This window comes from Mirounga angustirostris, unplaced genomic scaffold (genome assembly GCF_029215605.1).
Source record: "Mirounga angustirostris isolate CCGP_5_RB_7025 unplaced genomic scaffold, mMirAng1.0.hap1 SCAF_1, whole genome shotgun sequence".
NCBI lineage: Eukaryota > Metazoa > Chordata > Mammalia > Carnivora > Phocidae > Mirounga > Mirounga angustirostris.
Window position 1 is genome coordinate 211,523,665 of NW_026991709.1, and position 21,907 is coordinate 211,545,571.

Below are 21,907 nucleotides of genomic sequence, written 5' to 3' on the forward strand. Positions count from 1 at the left end.
TAACATCCCCATTTGGCCTTGGGCGACGTGGGGGGATGGTTTCCTGACCTTCACCGCCTACTGATGTTTACGCGAAGATTTAATTTTAAAACAGTGAACAACTTGGGAGGTTCCACTGTGCATTAAATTAATTTTCTGCATCCATGGGCTTGATCGGACCCTATTTAATATCTATGGGTTCTTCAGGATGATCTTATGCAGCAAGCCTTAATTTGTGTTCTTTTCCACAATACTCTACGGTAGTTTTTAGCAGGCAGTCCTAAATATGTCTGGCACTCCTCTGGGTGTCCCCAAGACCCTCCCAGGGGCCCCACAGGGTCAAAACTGTTTTCATAATAATACCAAGCCATCAGCCGCCACTTTCCCTGTGCTGACATTTGCACTGACTGCAAAATCAACATCGATGAGCCCCCAGGGCACAAATGCAGGTGCAGAGCGAGGCGTCAGACTCTCCCAGACGTCGCCATGGTCTTCCCCACCCTGCGCTCACAGTGAAAAAGAAAAGAGAAGCTGAGGATGGGGTACTGCAATTTCCAGTTAAGGTTAACCTATGGTCCTTGGTGGAGCTGTTAATTGCTATTTAATTGTATTAAATCTCAGTCCTGGAATTCACATCTTTCCAATATTCTGTGTGACAAAAGGCACTTCTGCCAACGTATGATGACTGTCCTAAGGAAAAGCCGCCGGCAAATGACTGTGAGCTGAACCAGCCATTTTTGTCACGAAACGCTGTTTGCTTGAAGGAGTAACAGACAAATGATGATTATTCAGACTTGGGGAATTGGCAGACATTTTCTCAAAAATGAATGGTGCGAGGTGGATGTATCCAGGAAAACAGCCAACTAATTTGGTTGCCAATACATTTTCAACCAAAAAAGAATTAGAATTTTGAGCTTGGTAGTGATACTAACAAATGTGATTTTTCAGTACTGTATAATGAAAGCATGTCAACATTTGGAACATCTGCAAAATCAGTGAACCAATATTTTCCAAGTGACTGGTGCAGGAGGTTACAAAACCACGCATTTGGGGAGAAGATCCATTCAAATCGCAAGGGAGAATAATGGGTTTTTTAATTAGTTGTATATTTTTTATCAAGGTCAAATTCACATAACATAAAATGCATCATTTTAACCACTTAAAAGTATATGATTCAGCGGCATTCGGTACATTCTCAGTGTTGTACAACCATTACCTTCTTTAGTTCCAGAACATTCTCATCACCCTGTAAACTGGTAACCCTGACCAGTTAGCAGTCACCCCTCCCGCCAGTCCCTCCTCCTTCAGCCTCTGGTAACTACTCTGCTTCCTGTCTCCACGGATTTTCCTGTCCTGGACATTTCATATAAACGGCACCATACACTCTGTGGTCTTTTGTGCTTGCCTTCTGTCACTGAGCATCATGCTCTTGAGGCTCATCCACATTGTAACATGTATCACTACTTCCTTCCTTTTGGTGGATGAATAATATTCCATTGTGTAGATACACCGCATTGTGTTCATCCAGTCATCCGTGACTGACACTTGGATTTTTCCGCGTTTTTGCCATGGTGAATCACGCTGCTATGAACATTCACGTACACGTTTTTCTGAATACACCCAGGAGCGGAATTGCTCGGACGTAATAGTTTAACTGAGTTTATGTATAACTTTTGGAGGAACTGCCAGCCTGTTTTCCACAGCAGCTGCACCATTTTATATTCCGCCAGCCGTGTGTGAGGGTTCAAGTGTCTCCGCATCCTCGCCTACACTGGTGGGTTTTTTTTTTTTCTTTCCTTTCTTTCTTTTTTAATAGCCGTACTAGTGTGTGTGAAGTGGTATCTCCCTGTGCTTTTCGTTTGTATTTCCCTAATGACTAATGATGCCAAGCATCTTACCATGTGCTTCTTGCAGACACGTCTGTTCAAGTCCTTTGCCCATTTTTCAATTGGGTCGTTGGTCATTTGGCTGTTGAGTTGTGACAGGTCTTTATATATTCTGGACACAAGACCCTTATCAGATACACAGTTTGCAAATATGTTCTCCCATTCTGTGGCTTGTCTTTTCACTCTCCTGATAGTGTCCTTTGCCGTACAAAAGTTTTTAGTTCAGGTGAAGTCCGATGTATCTTTGTAAAGATTTCTTTTATTTGTGCTTTTGGTGTCATATCTAAAAATCCATTGCCAAATCCAAGGTCAGGAAGATAACCTTATTGTACATGACTACCTTATGTTTTCTTCCAATCATTTTATAGTTGTATCTCTTACATTTAGTTCTTTGATTCATTTTGAGTTGATTTTTGTATATATTGTGAGGTAGGGGTCCAACTCCGTTCGTTTGCATGTGGAAACCCATTTATCCCAGCACCATTTGGTGGAAAGTTTACTCTTTCTCCATTCAGTGGTCTTGACACCCCTGTCAAAAATCAGTTGACCATAGACATACGGGATTATTCCTGGATGTTTAATTCCATTCCATTGACCTGTGTACATCTATGTCTATCCTTATCCCAGTACTGCACTGTTTTGGTTACTGTAACTTTGTAGTAAGTTTTGAAATCGGGAAATGTGAGCCTTCCAGATTTGTTCTTTTTCAAGGTTGTTTTGGCCTAACACCATATGAATTTTAAGATCAACTTGTCCGTTTCTGAAAAAGCAGTTGGAAGTTTAATAGAGAATTTGGCTAAGGATTGCACTGATCAACTTGGAGAGTATTGCCATCTAAATATTAAGTCTTCTGATCCATGAACATAGAATATCTTCTGTTTATGTAGGTCTTCTTTAATTTCAGTCAGCAACGTTATAGTTTTTAATGTAAGTATTTTACCTCGTTGGCTAAATCTGTTCCTAGGTATTTTATTTTCTTTGATGCTGTTGTAAATGGGATTGTTTTCTTTATTTCATTTTCCTATTGTTCATTGCTGAGAAATATAACTGATTTTTGTATGTTCATCTTGTATCCTGCAACTCTGCCGGGTTTGTTTATGGCATTCATTATTTTTTTGTGGCCCCTTCAGGATTTTCTATGTCTAAGATCATGTTATCTACAAATAGAGATAGTTTTACTTCTTCTTTTCCAATATGGATGTCTTTTATTTCTCACTCTTGCCTGACTGCCCTGGCTAGAACTTCCAGCACAGTGTTGAGTAAAAGTGGTGACGGTGGACACCCACGGAGCAGTCGGAAGAGGTGATGGGCAAAGCAGAACCCTCTCATTCCTGCACTCGGGCCCAGGAGCCCCGTCCAGCCGTTCTTTCCAAAATACGTGTTCCACCTGCTTTTTGCACACACACTGCTGAAGTCTGCCTTCCCTGCGTGTTTGAGGAAGGTCAGGGTGTGCATTGGGTTACTTCCTTCCATTGCTGTCCTCTGCCTGTCGTGGTGGGCTCCAGCAGATTTCCCATTTCCACTTAATATGCACAAGTGGGCGTCAAATTCGGCACGTACGAATGTGGCAGGAGCCGCACACAGCCGGGTGTTTGCTCCGGTGCGTCGGCCTGCTGGACCACCTTAGCTCCCTCCCTCTATGAGGTCCTCGGAACCCAGTTCAGAAGCCCCTTCCCCCAGGAAGGCGCCCTCTTAGCTCCCTGTGACTTTGCCCAGCTCACGCTTCATAAACACTCAGGAGTGTGTCTCTTTGGCATGTCCAGTGGCCCCAGGGTTCGACGCCGCCCTATGGCAGGGCCAGGGAATTGGCCTGGTTCTCCCTAGCAACTGATAACGGGTCCAGGGGAGCAGCGGGGTGATTATTCTGCTGGCTTTGCTTCTACCTGAACTTGCGCCTCGGCTCAGTAGTCATGCTACGCAGACGTGAAATGCCACAGCGGGTGTTTGCAGATGCTCCTTTGTGCTGTTGGCGCTCCCGCGCTCGCCCGCATGTCAGGAGTCATGCTCCCCTCCCAGGCCACAGCTTTTACTCGCCGCCTAACCGCGCCACCCGCCCCCCCAACCTGCGTCAAGCCTTGTTTTTATTTTGTAGGCGCTTGAATCATTATTTGGATATTAATAAAAACAAATCTTGGCTGATGCTAACCATCTGATTTCCTTTTTTTTTTTTTCCGTTTTGTTTTGTTTCTGCACACATTTTCTTTAGCTTGAAATGGCGATTGAAAACCTCCAAAAAAGCGAAGGGATCACTTCACACAAAAGCGGTTTACTCAACAGCCATGTAAGTGTGTGTCGACCCGGCGGCCTGCCCTGCCGCACTCGTAACCTTCGTAGGCATCTTACAAACAAGCGAAGACCGTGAAATGACGCCTCTCGGGTGCTAAAAGGTGGCGGGGGGCGGGGGGAGCCAACCTAGGATGCTACATCCAGCAAAAAAAAGAACAACCTTTCAGCAGCGTGAGGGAAAGGGTCTTGCATCCGTGCAGGTGGCTGGTAACAGCATGTACCCTCCCGGCGCTCGCGGAGGGAAGAGCGAGACGCGTGCTCCCTGCAGGGCCCGGGAAGGCAACGGGCATCACAGATAAAGTGATACTGAGAGAGGCAGCAACCACAACAGAAAAGGCAGGACTGGGGGCACCTTAATGACTCTCAGCTGCCTTTCCTGTCTGTGGTCAGCTCTTTGGGGGAAAAAAATAATAATAATAGGAGAAAAGTGCAAAGCAACACATTTCTACTGATTTTAACTGTATAGGATCTTTCTCCTTCGCTCTCCTCCTGGGGAGACCTTGATGGTAGCTTCCGTGCCAGGAGGCAGCAAACGTCCCTGTCTCTGGGCAGCTTCGTGGGGCAGGATGGGACTGGAGGAGGTGACCAGCTAAGAGTCTTTATTTCCTAACTAGGGCCCTGTCAAGACTTTGGTACCGGCCGACGTGCCAAGTGAGGTGTTGGCTCAAAGGGCAGTGATGTTGGGGCAGAAACCCAGCTAGGGAAGGTCCAGAAACTTCTAGGTTTCTGGATTGGCACAGGTGTCCTGGGCTGCTCCAGGTACACGTAATGAGGGCCATGCACTCCTGGGCCTCAGAGGCCCAGTCACTGGAAGGGAGAGCAGTCTCACACCCATCATCTCAAAGCAATAAATATATGAATAAACAAGAGAGCATCAGGCCCCTGCTGAGTGCCCCCCCCCCCCCCGGCCCTCAGACTAGGTGGCTCATGGCCTCCCTGTCTCCAGTTACTGCTAGACAGTGTCAGCCCCATGGCCGATCTGGGGAGGGAACAATCGGCAGGGTGTGCTTGCTCAGTCTTAAACTCAGGCCACTGTGCGGGCACGTCTGCACAGTGGCCCGCTCTGTTCAGCAGGGCCCTGAAGCAAACACGCATGGCCTCAACACGGCCCGCAAGCCCCGGCCCCGGGTCAGCCCCGAGGAAGGCAGAGTGTGGGGCACAAACCCCAGGCAGGCAGGGCTCCGCAGGAAACTTAAAATGTCTGTGGGGAAACGCATGAGCCGCTTGTCTCTGGCTGCAGGGGTGCTTCTGGTTTCTAACACGTTTCCTTTGGAAGGAGACACCTTTGGCTGCTTCCCTGCTGGTTCCGTTTGCGAGCGGGAAACACTCCCTGCGCCCGTTTCTCCCTGGCCGTGTGTCGTGTGTCGTGGAGCTGTGAGCAGCAGGGTCTGGGCTTGGTGGCTCAGAATCAGAGAAGAGAAATTATCTTTCTGAAGAGTCGGCCCCACGCACAGGTGAAAGCCTCCTGGAGCCTGTCCAGCCGATGTGAGAGCCAGGAGGGGAGGGAGAGCATGGGTCCTGGCCCCTAGGTGGGGCCCTGTGTCCCTGCAGCGGCCGGCCATGCTCGCTCATGATGCTTGTCACCCTGGCCGCCCACAGCTGAGTGGGCTCCGGTGCCGAGAGACACTGGCCGAGTCCCGGCTCCTTTGCCAGCCCGGCCCTAGGGCAGACGAGCCGGACTGGGGGCTGTGCCCCACGGACCCATTTTCCTGGTGGCCTCCCAGCCGACCCTTCTCCGAGAGCCAGGGTCGCGGCGTCCCACCCACACCAGAGCTGTGCTGAACACAGGGGCAGAAGGAACAAGGAGAACTCCCGCCCGGGAGCTGGAAATGCGCAGGCGGTAGCCCAGCGGCTGTGAGAAGGCGCACCCAGGTCACACCGAAGTGGGCACAGAAGCCAGCCGTGCAGGTTTTCCGCTGGAGCTGGTTCTCATGCTCTGCGGAGTTTGCTTCCCGACGACAGTGATGGCGACGGGCTACCATGGGGTGGTGTCCAGGGCTAGCAAGATGCCCTGAGCCTGGGAGGCGAGACAGTGCCTTCCAGCCCCAGCTGGTGTCGGGGTCTCCGGGAATTTCCCCAGCTGCCCTCGAGGGGCTGAGTGAGACCCAGGGGGTCTGCAGGTGGAAGGAACCTTCCAGTCTGGGGCCGAAACAGGCTGGAGCAGTCTCGAAGACGGGGATGGGCAGATTTGGTGGTGTGAAAACCAGGGATAGCTGCTTGCAGGGAAGGAGGCGAAGCGCTTGCCCTGGGCAGGAAAACGCCTTCCCCCACCGCAGATGCAACCACCGTGGTGCCTGGTCTGGGGGGACTTCAGTCAAGGTCCCCCGCCTTGAGCAGGAGAGGGGCCTGGGCTCCTCCCAGGGCTGCCCCTCAGCCGTCCCCCAGATCCCTGCACAGAACAACACCCCCCCATGCAGGGACCCCCCCCACCAGTGGTTCACGGTCACTGTCACATGGGGACAGCGTGGTCTATGTAATAAACAAACCCTGGGAGGAGGACCTGCTTGTAGATTAATTGTATTTAGATTCTATGACTTTTTTTTTTAATTGAGGACCACAAATTGCCAAAGATCACGTGGTCTTCAGTTGGCGGCAGACTGCAGGCCCGTGTGATGACAAAGCATGCCGTGCAGACCAGGGCTGGGGCCTGGCTAGAATCGGCAGCTTCCTGGGATGGGTCCCTTGTCCACAAGTTGCTCCAAATTATCGTGGCAAATGCCTCCAGCAGTTGTCGTGGTCGGACTGCTGGTTTCTTTCCCGAAGCCTCCTCCCCGCCTTGCTGACCCCACCCTGACTCCCAGTGCAAAGGCTGTTTCCCCGGCGGCCCCACCAGCTGGCCTCTCCCACCTGCTGGCTCGGAGCTGCAGCTCAACGCGGCACGTCCAAAGCCGAGCCCCGACTGCCCCTCTGGCCCGAGCCTCCCATCCTCTGCTGCTCACCCTCGCTTCCCAGACCCCACCGCCAGATGCTCGTGACCTCATCTTCAGAACCATCCCGAAGCAGACTTCCCCTTCCTCCACCACCACAGCCCCCACCATCTCTCCCGTGGAGTGTCGTGGCCACCACCTAGTGAGCCCTTGGCAGCTGCCCTCCCCCAGCTTCCAGGCCCTTCTCACAGCAGCGGCCACAGTGATTCTCCTGAAACCAAAGTCAGATCATGGCACCTCTCTGTCCAGAAGCCTCCAGGTCCCCCATCACACTCCAAGTAGAAGCCAGCATCATCAAAACAGCCTCCGGGGCCCTGCCCGACCGGCCCTGTCCCCTCCTTCCCCTCCCCTTCCCCTCCTCTCTGGTCCAGCCACACAGGTCCCCCCTCACTGTTCCTCCAACACGCTAGGCCCGCTGCTACCCCAGGGCCTTTGCACGGGCTGTTCCCTCTGCCTCGAATGCCTCCCCATGGCTCCCTCCCTCAGCTCCGTCATGACTTGACTCATTGGTCACTTGAATCAGCTTCCCCTCTGTTGCAAAAGGGGGAGAAAGTGTAACTGATTGTTCTGGGGACTGTGAGAGGTGTCAGCTGTCTCTGGAGTTACTTCTGCTTGGGAAGAACTTGTCGAGATAACCATGCATCATTGTTGTCAATGCCAACATAATTATCCAAGTAAAGAGATCCATTTTTCATTTCAACCACATGGGGCTGGGGGATGGTGGTAAGCCGAAGCGATCATTCTTCCCGAGCACTTCCTCATACATGTGAGCCAGTCCTGTCGAGGGCCCCCTCCAGCCCACCACCTATGGAACCTGATCTCACCCTTCTCGCCTGAAAGTCCGTGTTCCTCTCCTGCTCCCTGAGGATTCCCTAAGAAGCGGCGCTCTGTGCTCCCGGGGCCGGGGGGCAGGGGAGAGGGCAGAGAGAGAAAATCTCCAGCTTCTGCACCCTGACCGTTGGCTTTCCGCATGCTGGGGGCCCCTCTGCATTTCAGGACCCCTTCTCTTGGTCCGTTGCACCTCCTGGGGGTGCAAATGTGGGCAGATCTGGTTCCATCTCTACCTGCCTGGGGTTCTCATTCCAGTGGGGGAGACGAGCAATAAATAGATAAAATGCACCTGCTAGCTTCAGAGGAGGAAAGTTCTCTGAAGAAAACCCCGGGGCTCAAAGGACCCCCTCAAATACCAGCCCTTCCTCACCTGGATCCCAAACTGAAAATAAGAGAGGGTGGCAGCCAGGGAACCCAGTTACCCCTGCCCCCGTGCCTTGTCGCTGGGGGCGGGGGGGCAGCTTCCCGACGCCGATGGGGCTGTGCTCACCCCCTGCCCCTTCCAGATGCCCCAGACCTACCGTACCGCAGCCTCCCCGAGCCCAGGCGGGCAGGGGTGCTCAGGGAGGGGAGGAAGGTGCACCCCGAGGGTCAGAGGGCATTGCCACGCTGCCGTCACAGCTTCCGGCAGCAAGGGGAGAGGGGTCAGGGGCCAGGGAGGACCAAGGAGGCGGCTCCTGGGCCAGAGCAAAACTCTGGAGAGAAAAAGGTGGTAGAAAAAGCACATTTAAGGAGAGTTGGAAAACTAAGTATCGAGTGAGGCGACAGGAAGTTCTTTTCGCAGAGGGGCGGCTGAGGGGGGTCAGGTGTCCTTCCTGGGTGCCGTCCTGTTCCCCGGGGCCTCTGCCGGGGGCTGCGTCCACCCTCCTCCCCCATTGCTCTATGCTGTCTTAACTGCCCCTCAGTGGCCCCGCTGCTGAGGCCGGGAGGAGGCCACCTGGGGTTCTCCAACACTGGGACGCTGGGCGGGTGAGGGGCCAGCTGTCAGCCACGCAGGCCCTCAGCTTGGGACAGGAGGGCACAGGGCCACGCGGGCCACACGGGGAGCAGGCCGGCTTCGTAGTGACCATGGTGCCAGGGCCCAGGGAGAAGCAGGAGCTGCGCCCGGTCCCTCCCTGAGGAGGCTCCTGCAGCTCAGAGACTTCTCTGCAGAAGCCTGTGGGGAGGGAGCCTCTCCTGGTTCCCTGGGCGGCAGGGCAGCAAAATATACTGGGCCTGAATGCTAGGCCTTCCGGCCACTCTTCCTCCTCCTCCTCGGGCCCTACGTGAGTGAACACCCTCTCTGTGCGTGCCCCCGGAGACCCCGTCCTCAGCCTTGGTGCCCCGTTAACGCGCCTGCGCCCAACCTCTGCCCTGAAGCCGGCCCAGCAGTCAGCCGACCTCTCCAAAGCAGAGCCCACGACCCCAGCCCTTCCTGACGCCCCATGTCTGTCCTTCTGTTACAGGACTCTCTGCTCTGTCAGTCCCCCACGTGTCCCTTCACTTGGACCTTTGGCCTGTGGCCCACCTTCATCCCGCACATGCAGCCGTGCCCACCTCGACCTCTGAACCTTTCCTTGCCCCCCGCCGGCCCACCACCCGCCTCCCACTTGGCCCTGCGCTAGATCAGGGAGGTCCAACAGAGGCAGGAGGCGGCAGGTGGGGCCCCGAGCTGACGACTGTAGAAGCAGGGGTCAGTTACACTGGTCTCTCTACCTCTGTGCCTGTTAGAACCTTTCCATAATAAAACTATCTTTGAAAGGGGAGACTCCAGCCGACCCCCCAGCGTGCGCGTGTGGGGCCGAGCAGGGCCACAATGGCCTGCGGCCAGCTGTGGCTGAGCTCTCCCTGAGCAGACACTCACTTCGGGTCCAGAAGGGTGCAAAGGGTGTGCGATGTGCTGGGGCCCCCACACCCAGGTCCGCGGGGGGCCGGGAGCCCCTCACCCTTCCCACGCAGGATCCTGCCTCAGGCCTGGGGCCCGGGCACGGCTCCTGCCCTTCTCCAAATCCCCAGCACGTTCAGGGCTTTAGTATTCACACATCAGACCTCCCTTGATCAGAGAACAGACGCACTCTGCTGGGCAGGCCTCCTCTGGGCCGCTGCCCGGTGTGGGGGCTTGACTGTGGGGACAGCTCCTGCCCTTCTGACCCGATGCTGAGCCCGGGGGGCGGGGGTGGGGGCTGCTGGGGGCAGCGACTTGGCTGCCCTCCGGCCTGGGCCCAGAACCTGGCGCGGAACCTGGCGCGGAAGCCTCTTCAGTACTGTGTCCCGTTTCTGCGTACAACCTCTCTCTGAGACACGAGGAGAGGTCAGTCCGCCTCTGCCCGTCGTCCTGTTTTTTGTTTTCTTTTGTTGTTTCCGAAAGAAAAAGGAAAAGCTTTCCTGAGAGAAAATACACCACACATTCCAGAGTGTATGGTTTCCAGGCCACTCAGCCAGCCCCCCAGCCGTGAACACAGACCCCTCAGGAGGCACACACGTCCTACCTCAGGGAGGAAGCGCAGTCGCTCGCATCGGGTCTGAGAGCTAAGAAGAGGGGCAGGGGGAAGGAGTGTCTGGGAAACCTTCCACTCCTCCCTTCCCAGCCTGTTCTAGTAGAATCTGGTTGCCCCAGGGTGCAGAATTCCTGGTTGGAGCCATGGATAGTAGCACAAGCAATAGGGCAAGAATTCAACCAGCGATGAGACAGGTGGCCGAGCCCCAGCCATCTTAATCCTTAGACGAACGATTTGTCCCTCAGTCACAAGATGTCAGGAGGTGGACAAGCTCTAAAGGCCCACGTCGCCCTGTTTAATGCCGGGGGCAGTGCTGATGGGTCCGCCGAGCTTTCTTCAATCTTCCTCTTCATCTTGACATTCCTGTAAGTTTAGGAGACATGGTGTCTAAATGATTAGGAAGACACCCAAGAGGTCTCAGTCACTTGCAGGCTTTTGTAAATTAAGTCAAGGAATCTGAAAACCAGGCTGAACGTTGAAGGAATAAATACAGGAGTGGAGAGAAGCTGTTAATTCATGTGCCCGGAATCTCTCAAATCCAAATCAGCGACAGTGGCTATGAACTTCCCCATCATGTTAATGGAGAGAAAGCATGTGCTTCTTGAGGCCATGTTAGCCTTTCAGCATTTGGGGGGATCCTGACGAACGTGAGTGTGTCTTTCTTCATCCAGCTCCAGTGGCTGTTGGATAACTACGAAACCGCAGAAGGCGTGAGTCTCCCCAGAAGCTCTCTCTACAACCATTACCTTCGGCACTGCCAGGAGCACAAGCTGGACCCTGTGAATGCCGCCTCCTTTGGGAAGCTGATCCGCTCCGTGTTCATGGGCCTGCGGACGCGGCGGCTGGGCACCAGGTGGGTACATGGGGGTGCCCGGTAGCCCCACGCCCACCTGTCCTCCTGCGTCCTCTATACAGATATTGAGCTTTTGGAGAATGTGGTCTTTCTCCTTCTGCCTGCATGCCTCTGGGTGAACTTGGAGTTGTTCTGAATTGGCAGCACGGGCCTGACCAGCCCGAGGCGTTGGCCATGGGCCATCTCTCTCCTGATGACAAGAACAAAGGCTTTGCTTCAGCACTCAGTGCTTCTTTAAAATTTTCCATAATAACAGGTTTTCTTAAAAAGCAGCCTCTGGATTATCAAGTTGAGTTGGATTTATGATTTCTTGGTGCTTTCTGCTCTGCCTGGACCAGTCCACCACAGCAGCTCGCCCTTGGCCTGCAGCAGCCAGGGACTGCCATATGCTGCAGACTTACCCAGGCAGGAAACGAACACTCCTCCCACTAGAAAACAGCAGCCATACTCTATTCAAAGTGGGGGGCCTAGAGCACACAGAAGGGGCCAAGAGAATGCTCTCTGCCACCCTCTGATCCTTTACAGAGAACATCCTTACAGAGCATCAATGGATAGAGGAGGGAAGGACAGGGGAGAAGGAGAGGAAGCCCCTGGTCTCTGGGGACACAGCCACCACTGCCTTTGGGGCCTCTCCAGACAGCTCATGCATGGCCTCCACCATCAGAGTGTCCTGGATGCTGGCCTTAGGATTGGGGCTTTTCTCCCCCCTGCTTTCCAACTCCTCCTGGCACCAGCCAAGCTGCTACCTCATCCAGAAAGGACCCATGCTCCGCCCACTTGTCCCTATTGCCAGACGCATGTCTATCCTTCACTGCTTCTCTCCTGAGGAGCCCTTCTGGCCTGTTTTCTTAACCAAATTGTCTAAAGCCCTCTGATCATTCATTTCTCACATAATAAGCTACGATAGTGTTTCCCAAAGCGTTACCATTTCCTAGATCATGTTGTCAGATGACTAGGGGTCGGGGGTGAGGATGGTGATGCTGATGGTGGTGATGGTGATGATGGTGAAGATGATGATGATGATGGGATAGTGATGACGGTGGGGATGATGATGGTGGTGATGGTGACGATGACAGTGATGATGGTGAAGATGATGGGATAGTGATGACAGTGATAATGGTGATGGTGGTGGTGATGATGGTGATATTGGTAATGATGGTGATGTTGGTAAAGATGATGATGGTGATGATGGTGAAGATGATGATGATGGGATAGTGATGACAGTGGTGATGATGGTGGTGATGGTGACGATGACAGTGATGACGGTGATGATGGTGATGGTGGTGGTGATGATGGTGATGTTGGTAAAGATGATGATGATGGTGGTGATGTTGGTGATGATGGTGATGTTGGTGGTGATGATGATGATGGTGGTGATGGTGATAATGATGGTGATGGCGGTGATGCTGGTGATTGTGTTGATGGTGATGATGGTGACAATGGTATGATGATGATGATAATGACGGTGATGCTGGTGATGATGATGGTGGTGAGGCCATGCCAGGTCAAACAAAGCTGGACTGCTTTTCCCACTGCAGGACTTCTCAGAGCCTTTAGAATACTAAAATGCAAGGGGGGGAGATCTCCGAGAGACGGATGCCCAGTCCAGAATTTCCTAAACCCCTCTCTGATCATGGAACAGCCCGTGAACATTTCCCACATGGTCCAGGAACACTGAACCTGAGCACCCAAAATGAAGGGCCAAGATAGAGCACTTGTCTTGTCATTCAGAACATCTGCAAGGAGAACTGACCCTGAGATGCTTGGTTCCTAGGGGCAACTCCAAGTATCATTACTATGGGATCCGCCTGAAACCAGATTCACCCTTGAACCGGCTGCAGGAGGACACCCAGTATATGGCCATGCGGCAACAGCCCATGCATCAGAAGCCAAGGTGGGTGACCTGGCCCAAAGCCAGCCTGAGGACTGACTTTCCTGCCCAAGGCAAGGGTTGGGTCTGAGTTTCACTTGGGAGAACATACAGAAAAGTGTCTCTCAAACATTAAATACATAGGGAGGAGGGAACTCTCCAAACTGTGATGGAAAAAATAGATTCCTATGAACCTCTGTCTCCAATGTCCTGGGAGAGCCAAGGCACAGGAAGCTGGGAATGCAACCTCATTCAGCTAACAGAGCCTTCGGATCTTTCTCTTTTTAAAAAAAAAAATAGACATTATTTTTTAGAACAGTTTTAGGTTCCCAGCAAAATTGGGTAGAAAGTGCAGTTTTCCGTATGTCCCCTGTGCTCAATGCACAGCCTCCCCCCCATCAACGTGGCACCAGAGCTGTGTGTTTGTGCCAACTGGCGAACCTACATCGACATATCATTACCACCTCAAGTCCATACTGGACATTAGGGGTCACTCTGGGTGCTCCATTCAAATGGGTTTGTACAAATGTATAATGACATGTATCCAGCATTACGGATCACACAGAGTAGTTTCACTGCCCTGAAAATGTTCTGTGTCCTGACTATTCATCCTTCCCTCCCCTCAACCTCCGGCAGCCACTGACCCTTCTACTGTCCCCATAGTTTTGCCTTTTCCAGAATATCATAGAGCTGGAATCCTAGATCTTTAATTTTCAACTCTGGGGGTGAAAAAAGAGAGAACACTGAAACTAACCCAAGAAGCCTGGAGAAAGAAGCTTATATACTTAAGTTGCTGCTTCTTCCTGACATTCTGATCCAATGGCTGGAAAGGCCTGGTCATTTTCTGGAATGTTCTCTTCTCTATCCATCACACACTGACTCATCTTTTAAGGCAGGGGTCAGCGAACCTTTCTGTAAAGGGCCAAAGAGCAAATATCTTAGGCTTTGCAGGCCACTCTGTCAAGACTATTCAGTCCTCCATGGTAGCATGAAAGCCGGCACAGGTGATACAGAGACCAATGGGCGTGGCCGTGTGCCAATAAAACTTCATTCACAAAACAAGGAGCAGCACTGGCCCTCCACAGCTGGGATTTGCAGGCCCCTGGTTCATGGCCCCACTCAAATGTCACCTCCCTGGCAGTCCTGCAGTCACCTCTCCTTTCCTGCTTCCCTCTGTCCCTGGCTCCTCTCCAGAGTCCAGACTGCTCCACGTGGCACCTTCATAACTTGGCCCATCCGTGTGTGGCTAAGAACCCACTTTAGTGGCTCTAAGGCCATCCCAGGGACTCCAAACCACACGTCCAATCGCAGGAGTTGGAGGTCACAGAAGAGAGTCTCCAGGACATTCTCCAGCAGCCAACAGATAGGAGTGGAACCAACAGTCCATCCTGAAGCTATCTGTCCAGACATGGACTCTGCAGCTTCTTGTTGTTGTTTGGTTTGGGGTTTGGGCCCCTACAAACACCCGTGAATCACGACACCAGGCAGAGTATTATCTTAGGAGCAGTTGTACATCTCATGGCGACAGGCTCGTGCCATTTGCGCTTGGAACCACCGCCCGAGTCAGGCAGTCCACACGTGTCTGAGAGGCTTTTCTCCGTCCTCACGGGAAGCCTGGCCCCACTTTCCACAAGGAAGGGCGCTCCCCGCTGGAGTTGGGTCCCCCCGCTCTTCCCACAGCACCACCATCACCACCTCGCAGCCGCCTGCTGGGCACAAGGCACGCCGGGCCCTGGGGAGCCCTTCTCGGGGAATGTTTCCCGTTTGCCGCCAGGACAGGCTGTCCACTGCTTTCTGGCTCAAGGCAAAAAAAGTCCCAGAATTTCCTTTGAGACCATATAATAGTAAGATATTTGTGATTCTATATAAAGAAGTTGACTTATCTTCTAAGGGAGAAGTATTAGGGGGAAAAAAAATACACACACACACACACAAGCAACCCTGAATATCCATCAGCGGATGAATGGATACGCCAATGTATCCATCCAGACAATGGAATGTTACTCAGTCTTAAAAAGGAAGGACGCCTGACACCTGCCACGACTCAGAGGGACCCCAGGACACTGGGCTCAGTGAGAAGAGCCAGACCCAGAAGGACACATCCCGCAGGACCCCACTCCCAGGAGGTCCCCAGAGGAGTCCCGTCCACAGAGACAGAGAGGAGAGGGTGGGAGCGGGGGCTGGGGCAGGGGGTGGGGAGTCCGTGCTTCATGGGGACAGGGTCTCCGTGTGGGGAGATGGAACGTTCTGGAGACAGAGGATGGGGGTGGTCTCAGGACGGCGTGAGTGTGCTTCACGCCACTGAGCTGTGCACTTAGAGACGGTTACAATGGTGAATTTCATGTTGTGTGTATTTTACCACAAGTTTTTAAACATTACACACACACCCACACACACACACCCCCACACCCCCACCCCAAACTGAATCCTGCTCAGTTCTGTGCTCCTTGAGCCCCCTTCGGGCCGTACAGCTGGGGCCTCGTGATGGCGCAGTGTCCCCTGCCCAGGTACCGGCCAGCCCAGAAGACAGACAGCCTCGGGGACAGTGGTTCGCATGGCAGCCTGCACAGCACACCAGAGCAGGCCATGGCCGCGCAGAGCCAGCACCACCAGCAGTACATAGGTGAGTGCCCCCCGCCCCGCGGGCAGGGCCTCCCGGGGAAGCTCCCGCGTCCACTCAGCTCTTCCGGGGCTCGCGGGTTTCAGCACCTGCAGCATCTGCAGGGGTGCTTGAAACAGTTGGCCTGTAGAATACCTCCTGACGTAGAAATGTTCTAGATCAACCTTTGTGGCATCCCCAAGATTTTAGAATAGTCAGCACATGCCCCCAGAATGAATGTGTAAAGTGACCATCAGGAAAAGAAGTAAAGAAAAGGAAATGCCCATCGGAAAGAAGACTGGATGCATTTTAAAACCTGTTGCCTCAGGACTTGGCTACCCTCCTCGGGTCTCTTCCTCGCTTCCCTGGAGCATTTGCGATGCTCAGGACTCCTTAAAACTGGCTCTCCCGGGGCGCCTGGGTGGCTCAGTTGGTTAGGCGACTGCCTTCGGCTCAGGTCATGATCCTGGAGTCCCGGGATCGAGTCCCGCATCGGGCTCCCTGCTCGGCAGGGGGTCTGCCTCTCCCTCTGACCCTCCCGACCCTCCTCCCTCTCATGCTCTCTGTCTCTCATTCTCTCTCTCGCAAATAAATAAAATCTTAAAAAAAAAAAAAATTTTTTTTAAAAACAAAAACCCAAAAACTGGCTCTCCCCTCCTGCTGGCCTGACCCACGGCTGCCTGGCCCTTCCCTGGGAGAGCCCCTCCCCTGCTGGTGCCACGGCCGCCCCGGGGAGCGCCTGCCTCGCAGCCTGCCTCATGGGTCGCGCCCAGGGAGGCTCGCTGCGGTCATCGTCCATGGGCACACACACCGAAGGCGTCAGTGGCCTTCATCTACGTTTAGTGTGTTTTTGCAGCCCAGACAGAACCCTTCAGGGAAGTAACTAGGGAAGCCACGGCTGGCCCCCTCCCCAGATTCACTGCCTGGGGTGGCCCCCACGCTGGGGTGATGGGAGCGCCCGCTGAGTGCCGGGGCCTGGGCTCAGGGCTCATCTGCATATTTACTGTCCCTGGGAGATGACAGTGTTTTCCCCATTCCGTCCCTGAGAAAACCAAAGCTTAAAAGTTGTGAGACCCAGGGCTGTGGAGCAGTCACTGGCAACCCTAACCCTGACCCTAATCCCCCAGCACATGGGCCTCCTACACGTGGCCCTTCTGCAGCTCCGCTAAGGCCCGTTTTCCTCCCAGATGTCTCTCACGTCTTCCCGGAGTTCCCGGCGCCCGACCTGGGCAGCGTCCTGCTGCAGGAGAGCATCACGCTGCACGATGTCAAGGCCCTGCAGCTGGTCTACCGGCGGCACTGCGAGGTGACTGCCCTCCCCCTGCCCCGCCCGGGGAGACCCTGGGGTCCCCCCAGGGCCGGGGTTGGAGAGCCGAGCGAGCCTGCCCTCCCCCCACAACCCGGTGAGGCGGTCAGCCTCCCGCGTCGCCAGAACCGCCAAACTCTCCAACATCACCAGGTGTCCCTGGGTGACCTGGAGGAGGAGGAAGAGGCAGGAGCGGCCCCCTGCTTCCTCTCGCCAAGTAGATAGACTCTCCCCCCTCTAAACCGTGGCACGTCCGTCCCCTCTTGGGGTCTCTCTCTGGATTTCAGGGGACCCCACTGCAGCTCTCCACGCTGCCCGCTTGGCATGTCCCGACAACACGTGATAGGCACACTTTTTAACACGCACACCCGTGAGGTCGATGGCTGTGTTTATTCGCAGGCAACTTTAGACGTCGTGGTGAACCTCCAGTTTCACTACATTGAGAAGCTGTGGCTTTCCTTCTGGAACTCAAAAGCCTCCTCGGGCGATGGCCCTGCCTCTCTACCTGCCAGGTAACTGCCCTCGCCCTGCCCCCGCCCCCAGTGGCCACGGAGCCACCAGCTCATTTCCCAGGACCCCGGCGCTAACCTGCAGGCTGCGGACACCCACACTGTGACCCACAGACAAATGCGTCCCCTTTCCAAGAATCGGCGCTCAGAGCCCCCTTCTGTGTGTGTGTGTGTGTGTGTGTGTATGTGGTTTCCACACTGACTGTGTTGCCCATTCCCTTGCTTCAGCACGAGACACTGTAGAGGGGACCCCATGCCGGCCCAAATAGGGGACGTGTCATCCCCCGGCCACAGGCAGGGAAGGGGGTGGCGCGGGCCCACTGGGGAATGAGAGGTGGGGCGAGGTCTGTCCCGGGGGCCCTCTGCCACCCTGCGGGCCGCGGCTCACCCCGGCTGTCCCGTCCCCCACAGCGACGGGGAACCTGAAGGCGCCGTCCTCCCGAAGGACAAGCTGGTGTCTCTGTGTAAATGCGAGCCCATTCTCAAGTGGATGCGGAACTGCGACCACATCCTGTACCAGGCCCTGGTGGAGATCCTCATCCCCGACGTGCTGCGGCCGGTGCCCAGTAAGCAGCTCTGTGGGCTGCTGTGCCCCCCCCCCGGCACCCCTGTGCTTTCCCTGCCCCGCCCCCAGAACGAGGCCAAGCGGAGGGCCAGCTCGTGGCTCTGGGGAGGCCCGTCACCCTTGGGTCACCGCCCGCCAGCACTGGCCCGGGCTTTGGCGTGCTTGGTGCTGCGGGGCTCCCAGTGACACTCCAGTCTCCAAGTTCCTCTGGGGCCCGGGATGCCCCCCAGGAGATCCCCAGAGTGGGGCCGAGGTCACGGGATAGCCCTACCCCTCCCTGTCTGCACGTTTGCTGAAAGCCCTGGGAGGGTCTCGACCCGCTGTGCCCCTCTGCCTCCAGGGCCTCCCCGCAGGGGGCATGCCCTGCCAGCCCCTTATAGGCTCTCCCTTGCAGCCCCCAGGGTCCTGAGGGTAGAAGCCCCGGAGTGAGGATGCTGGGCCCTGAGGCCTCGCGCTTAAGGAATGACGGCGGGGGGGGGGGGGGGGGGGGGGCTGGGTACACCTGGTGGTGACCTATCGGTTTTTGTGCCCTTTGGCACGACGGAAACTTCGGTCTTTCTTAATGAACTGGTCTGCTGCTTTTGTGCCACAAAATGGGAAACAGCCAAACCGTTGCGCTTCTCCTTTGGGCTTGCCCGCCCCGGAGCCCTTCACCGCAATGCGCAGTTAGAGTCTCCTTGTTCAGGTTTGGGTCGGGGTATATTTGCTTTTACATTTTTGAAGTTTTTTCTTTTTAAACAGTCTGATTTGTTTCTTATTTGCCAGCCACCTCACAATAAACTCGGAAGTTGGTGGAAGATCTGTACGTGCATACGTGTGGGTCAGGGCTTCTCCTCAGCACTGTGGACTGTTCTCTGTAATGGGGGGCCGTCCTGGGCACTACGGGGGGGGGTTGAACCCAGCCCCCACCCGCTCAATGCCGGAGCTTCCCCCACTGGGACGACCACAGATGTCTGTACACACCCCCCAGTGTCCCCGGGGGCAGAGTCGCGCTGGGTGAGGGGACCACTAAGGCAGGAGGCAGAGGAACAGAGATGAAGGCACTGGGTGGCCCCAATTCTCACCCGGCGCCTCCCTCACTAAATGCCCTAGGTTCTCCCTGGTCCCTCGTCCATGTGTGCTCAGCCGCCTCTTTCTCTTGCTCCAACAGCTTCATTGCATGTGCGCCTCTTCCATTCCTGCTGATCCTGATGGGGATCAGGACTGCCTTTCTCACTGTGTCATGGCTTGTGTCCCCCAGGTACCTTGACACAGGCCATCCGTAATTTTGCCAAGAGCTTGGAAGGCTGGTTGACGAACGCCATGAGAGACTTCCCACAGCAGGTCATCCAGACCAAGGTAACCGCTCCGCTCTGGGGGGCAGCTGGGAGGGGCTCAGGGAGGGGCTCTTGGCCCCATGCCCAGGCAAAGCAGGCCGCTCCCGAGGGTCCTGAGGACCATGAGTCCCCGCCCCCAGGAAGCCTCGAGGATGCTGGCGATGTGGGACGGACACTCACAGGGAGGGGCACGACAGAAGCTGTCATTTGCTGTGATGCATTTGGGTGGATTCAAAACAGATAGAATGTTTCTGTGCACCTCATGGGCGGGAGGGTTTAATCTCCTTGCTGTCACCCTTACTGCAATAGTCTTGGCCGCAAAGCAGAATTTAAAATGTGGAGAGCGGGCCTCCGTGCGCAGAAGAGAATGACGGCTGCTCTCGCAAGCGCCGCTTAGAGACCTGCGCACAGGTGAGGCCACGCTCCGAGCATCGGGCCGCCCTGACCGCGGTCTGGAACAATCTGTTCGACCAGTGACTCAAACCTCAGGGTGCGGGGCGCCTGGGGCTCAGTCGGCTGAGCGTCTGCCTTCAGCTCAGCTCCTGATCCCAGGGTCCTGGGATCGAGCCCCATGTCGGGCTCCCTGTGTGTGAGCCCCTGACAGAGTCACCAAGCAGGGGGCCCTGCACAGCAAGAGCTCTGACGCCATGTGGCCCAAGCATCCCAGAACCAAGCTGGAGGTGATGTGTGCGATTCTGAGGGAACCCTCGAACCATAAATAAATAAAATCTTAACAACAACAAAAAGAAACATAGCCATGCTTATTTAAAAAAGACAAAAAAAACTCAGGGTGCATCGGAGTTCCCAAAGTAGTGGGTAAAATCGCAGATTCCCAGGCCCTGGCCCCACCAAGCTTGATCCAGTGGCACCCAGGGATCCGTATTCCCCCGCCCCGGCCGCTCCAGAGAGCCGAAGGAATTCTAGAAACAGCGGCGTCAGCACCCTGTCCTGGGTGCTAACTCAGCGACACTATGGCGTCTGCTCTAGATGCCGAGATGCCTCGGGAGGTTCGTGTCCTTCGCTTATTCTCACTCTTCGGGTCCTTGAGACCGTCGGAAGGGTGGGTCCCCCCTCCCTCCCCTCCGCACTGTCTCGGAGCCCACGATCCCCTCCACGGAGAGGAGAGAACGCGCTCTCCCCCACACCTCACCGTCTGCACCTCCCTCGGCCACAGGTCGGCGTGGTCAGCGCCTTTGCCCAGACCCTGCGCAGATACACGTCACTCAACCACCTCGCTCAGGCGGCGCGCGCCGTGCTGCAGAACACCTCCCAGATCAACCAGATGCTCAGTGACCTCAACCGCGTGGACTTCGCCAACGTGCAGGTGACTTTCTCCAATGCAATTCCCCACGACCTGGGATGGGGCGTGGGGACCGGGCTGCAGATCAGTGACCCCCACCCCGCCTTCTAGCCTCGAGAAAAAGGCTCAAAACCACAAAATGCAACCCGCAGCAAAACCCAGTGTGCGTGAGAACAGGGTCAGGGCGGAAGTGCCCTCCCTGCAGCCCCCCAGGCCTCCAGGTGCTGGGACCCACACCTTGGGTCACCCTCCTTAAGAATCTACCTTCCTGCTACCATTTTCACAGCTCTCTCCTCTGGGCTCAGAAAAGTGCAGGCTGTGTTCCTGCGCGTCCTGCCTCAGTGATACTCACGCTGAGTTCAGGCTCTGAGTTCATCCGCTAAATAAACACACACACCTTTAGAGAAAGGAGCACTTAAAACACCACAAACACACGGTGTGTGGTCTGAGCTTTGGCCCCAGGAAGCATGGGTTTCCGCGTTTGGAACCAGGGCAGGCTCCCTCTCTGGCTGTCCGTCTGTCCGGCTCCACCCCGGGGGCTCAAGTGGCAGCCGGCAAAGGCCCGGAGTGGGTGCTGGCCCCCATGCCACCCCCGCACCCCACACGGCGCTGGTCCGGGGCTGGGGGGCCACCCTGACCTGCCGCCCACGCCCCGCAGGAGCAGGCCTCGTGGGTGTGCCAGTGTGAGGAGAGCATGGTGCAGCGGCTGGAGCAGGACTTCAAGCTGACCCTGCAGCAGCAGAGCTCCCTGGACCAGTGGGCCAGCTGGCTGGACAACGTGGTCACCCAGGTCCTGAAGCAACATGCCGGCAGCCCCAGCTTCCCCAAGGCCGCCCGCCAGTTCCTTCTGAAATGGTCCTTTTACAGGTAAGTCCGGCTTGGTTTCCGAGAGCACCCAGGGAAGGCGGGCATGGGGGGCTCCGAAGGCCCAGCGGCCCGCTCGCCAGGCTCCCGGGGCAGGCACCGTGTGCTGACGGAGACAGCCTGCAACTTTTCTTTCCAGACCTGTGCTCTCCTCTGGCTGACATGAGGCATTCGGGAGAAGGGCTGGCGCAGCATTAACGGCCAAGCCACGGCTCCCCGGGTGGGGGAAGGGAGCACGCAGAGACATCCCCCTCCACCCCCCCGCCCCCCGCCGGGGACCCAAAATCCGAGTTCGCTTGTTTACCTTTAGGGGGCTTGGCCATACAGAGCCAAGGAGCT

At 55.4% G+C, this 21,907-nt stretch overlaps 1 protein-coding gene across 9 annotated transcripts in view; it reads left to right on the forward strand.

Moving 5' to 3' along the window:
* RFX2 (regulatory factor X2) overlaps positions 1-21,907 on the forward strand; it is an 89,388-nt gene that overhangs the window by 63,029 nt on the left and 4,452 nt on the right. For 6 of the 9 annotated variants that reach the window (XM_064572489.1, XM_054504998.2, XM_064572502.1 and 3 more), the window contains 10 exons: positions 4,072-4,146; positions 11,058-11,239; positions 13,014-13,133; positions 15,617-15,732; positions 16,836-17,014; positions 17,414-17,526; positions 17,935-18,089; positions 19,329-19,426; positions 20,579-20,728; positions 21,363-21,571. In XM_064572489.1, coding sequence (XP_064428559.1) covers positions 4,072-4,146; positions 11,058-11,239; positions 13,014-13,133; positions 15,617-15,732; positions 16,836-17,014; positions 17,414-17,526; positions 17,935-18,089; positions 19,329-19,426; positions 20,579-20,728; positions 21,363-21,571 — 1,397 coding nt within the window. The remainder of the gene's footprint in view (positions 1-4,071; positions 4,147-11,057; positions 11,240-13,013; positions 13,134-15,616; positions 15,733-16,835; positions 17,015-17,413; positions 17,527-17,934; positions 18,090-19,328; positions 19,427-20,578; positions 20,729-21,362; positions 21,572-21,907) is intronic. The other 3 variants (XM_045863207.3, XM_064572494.1, XM_054504999.2) reach the window with 3 other exon arrangements.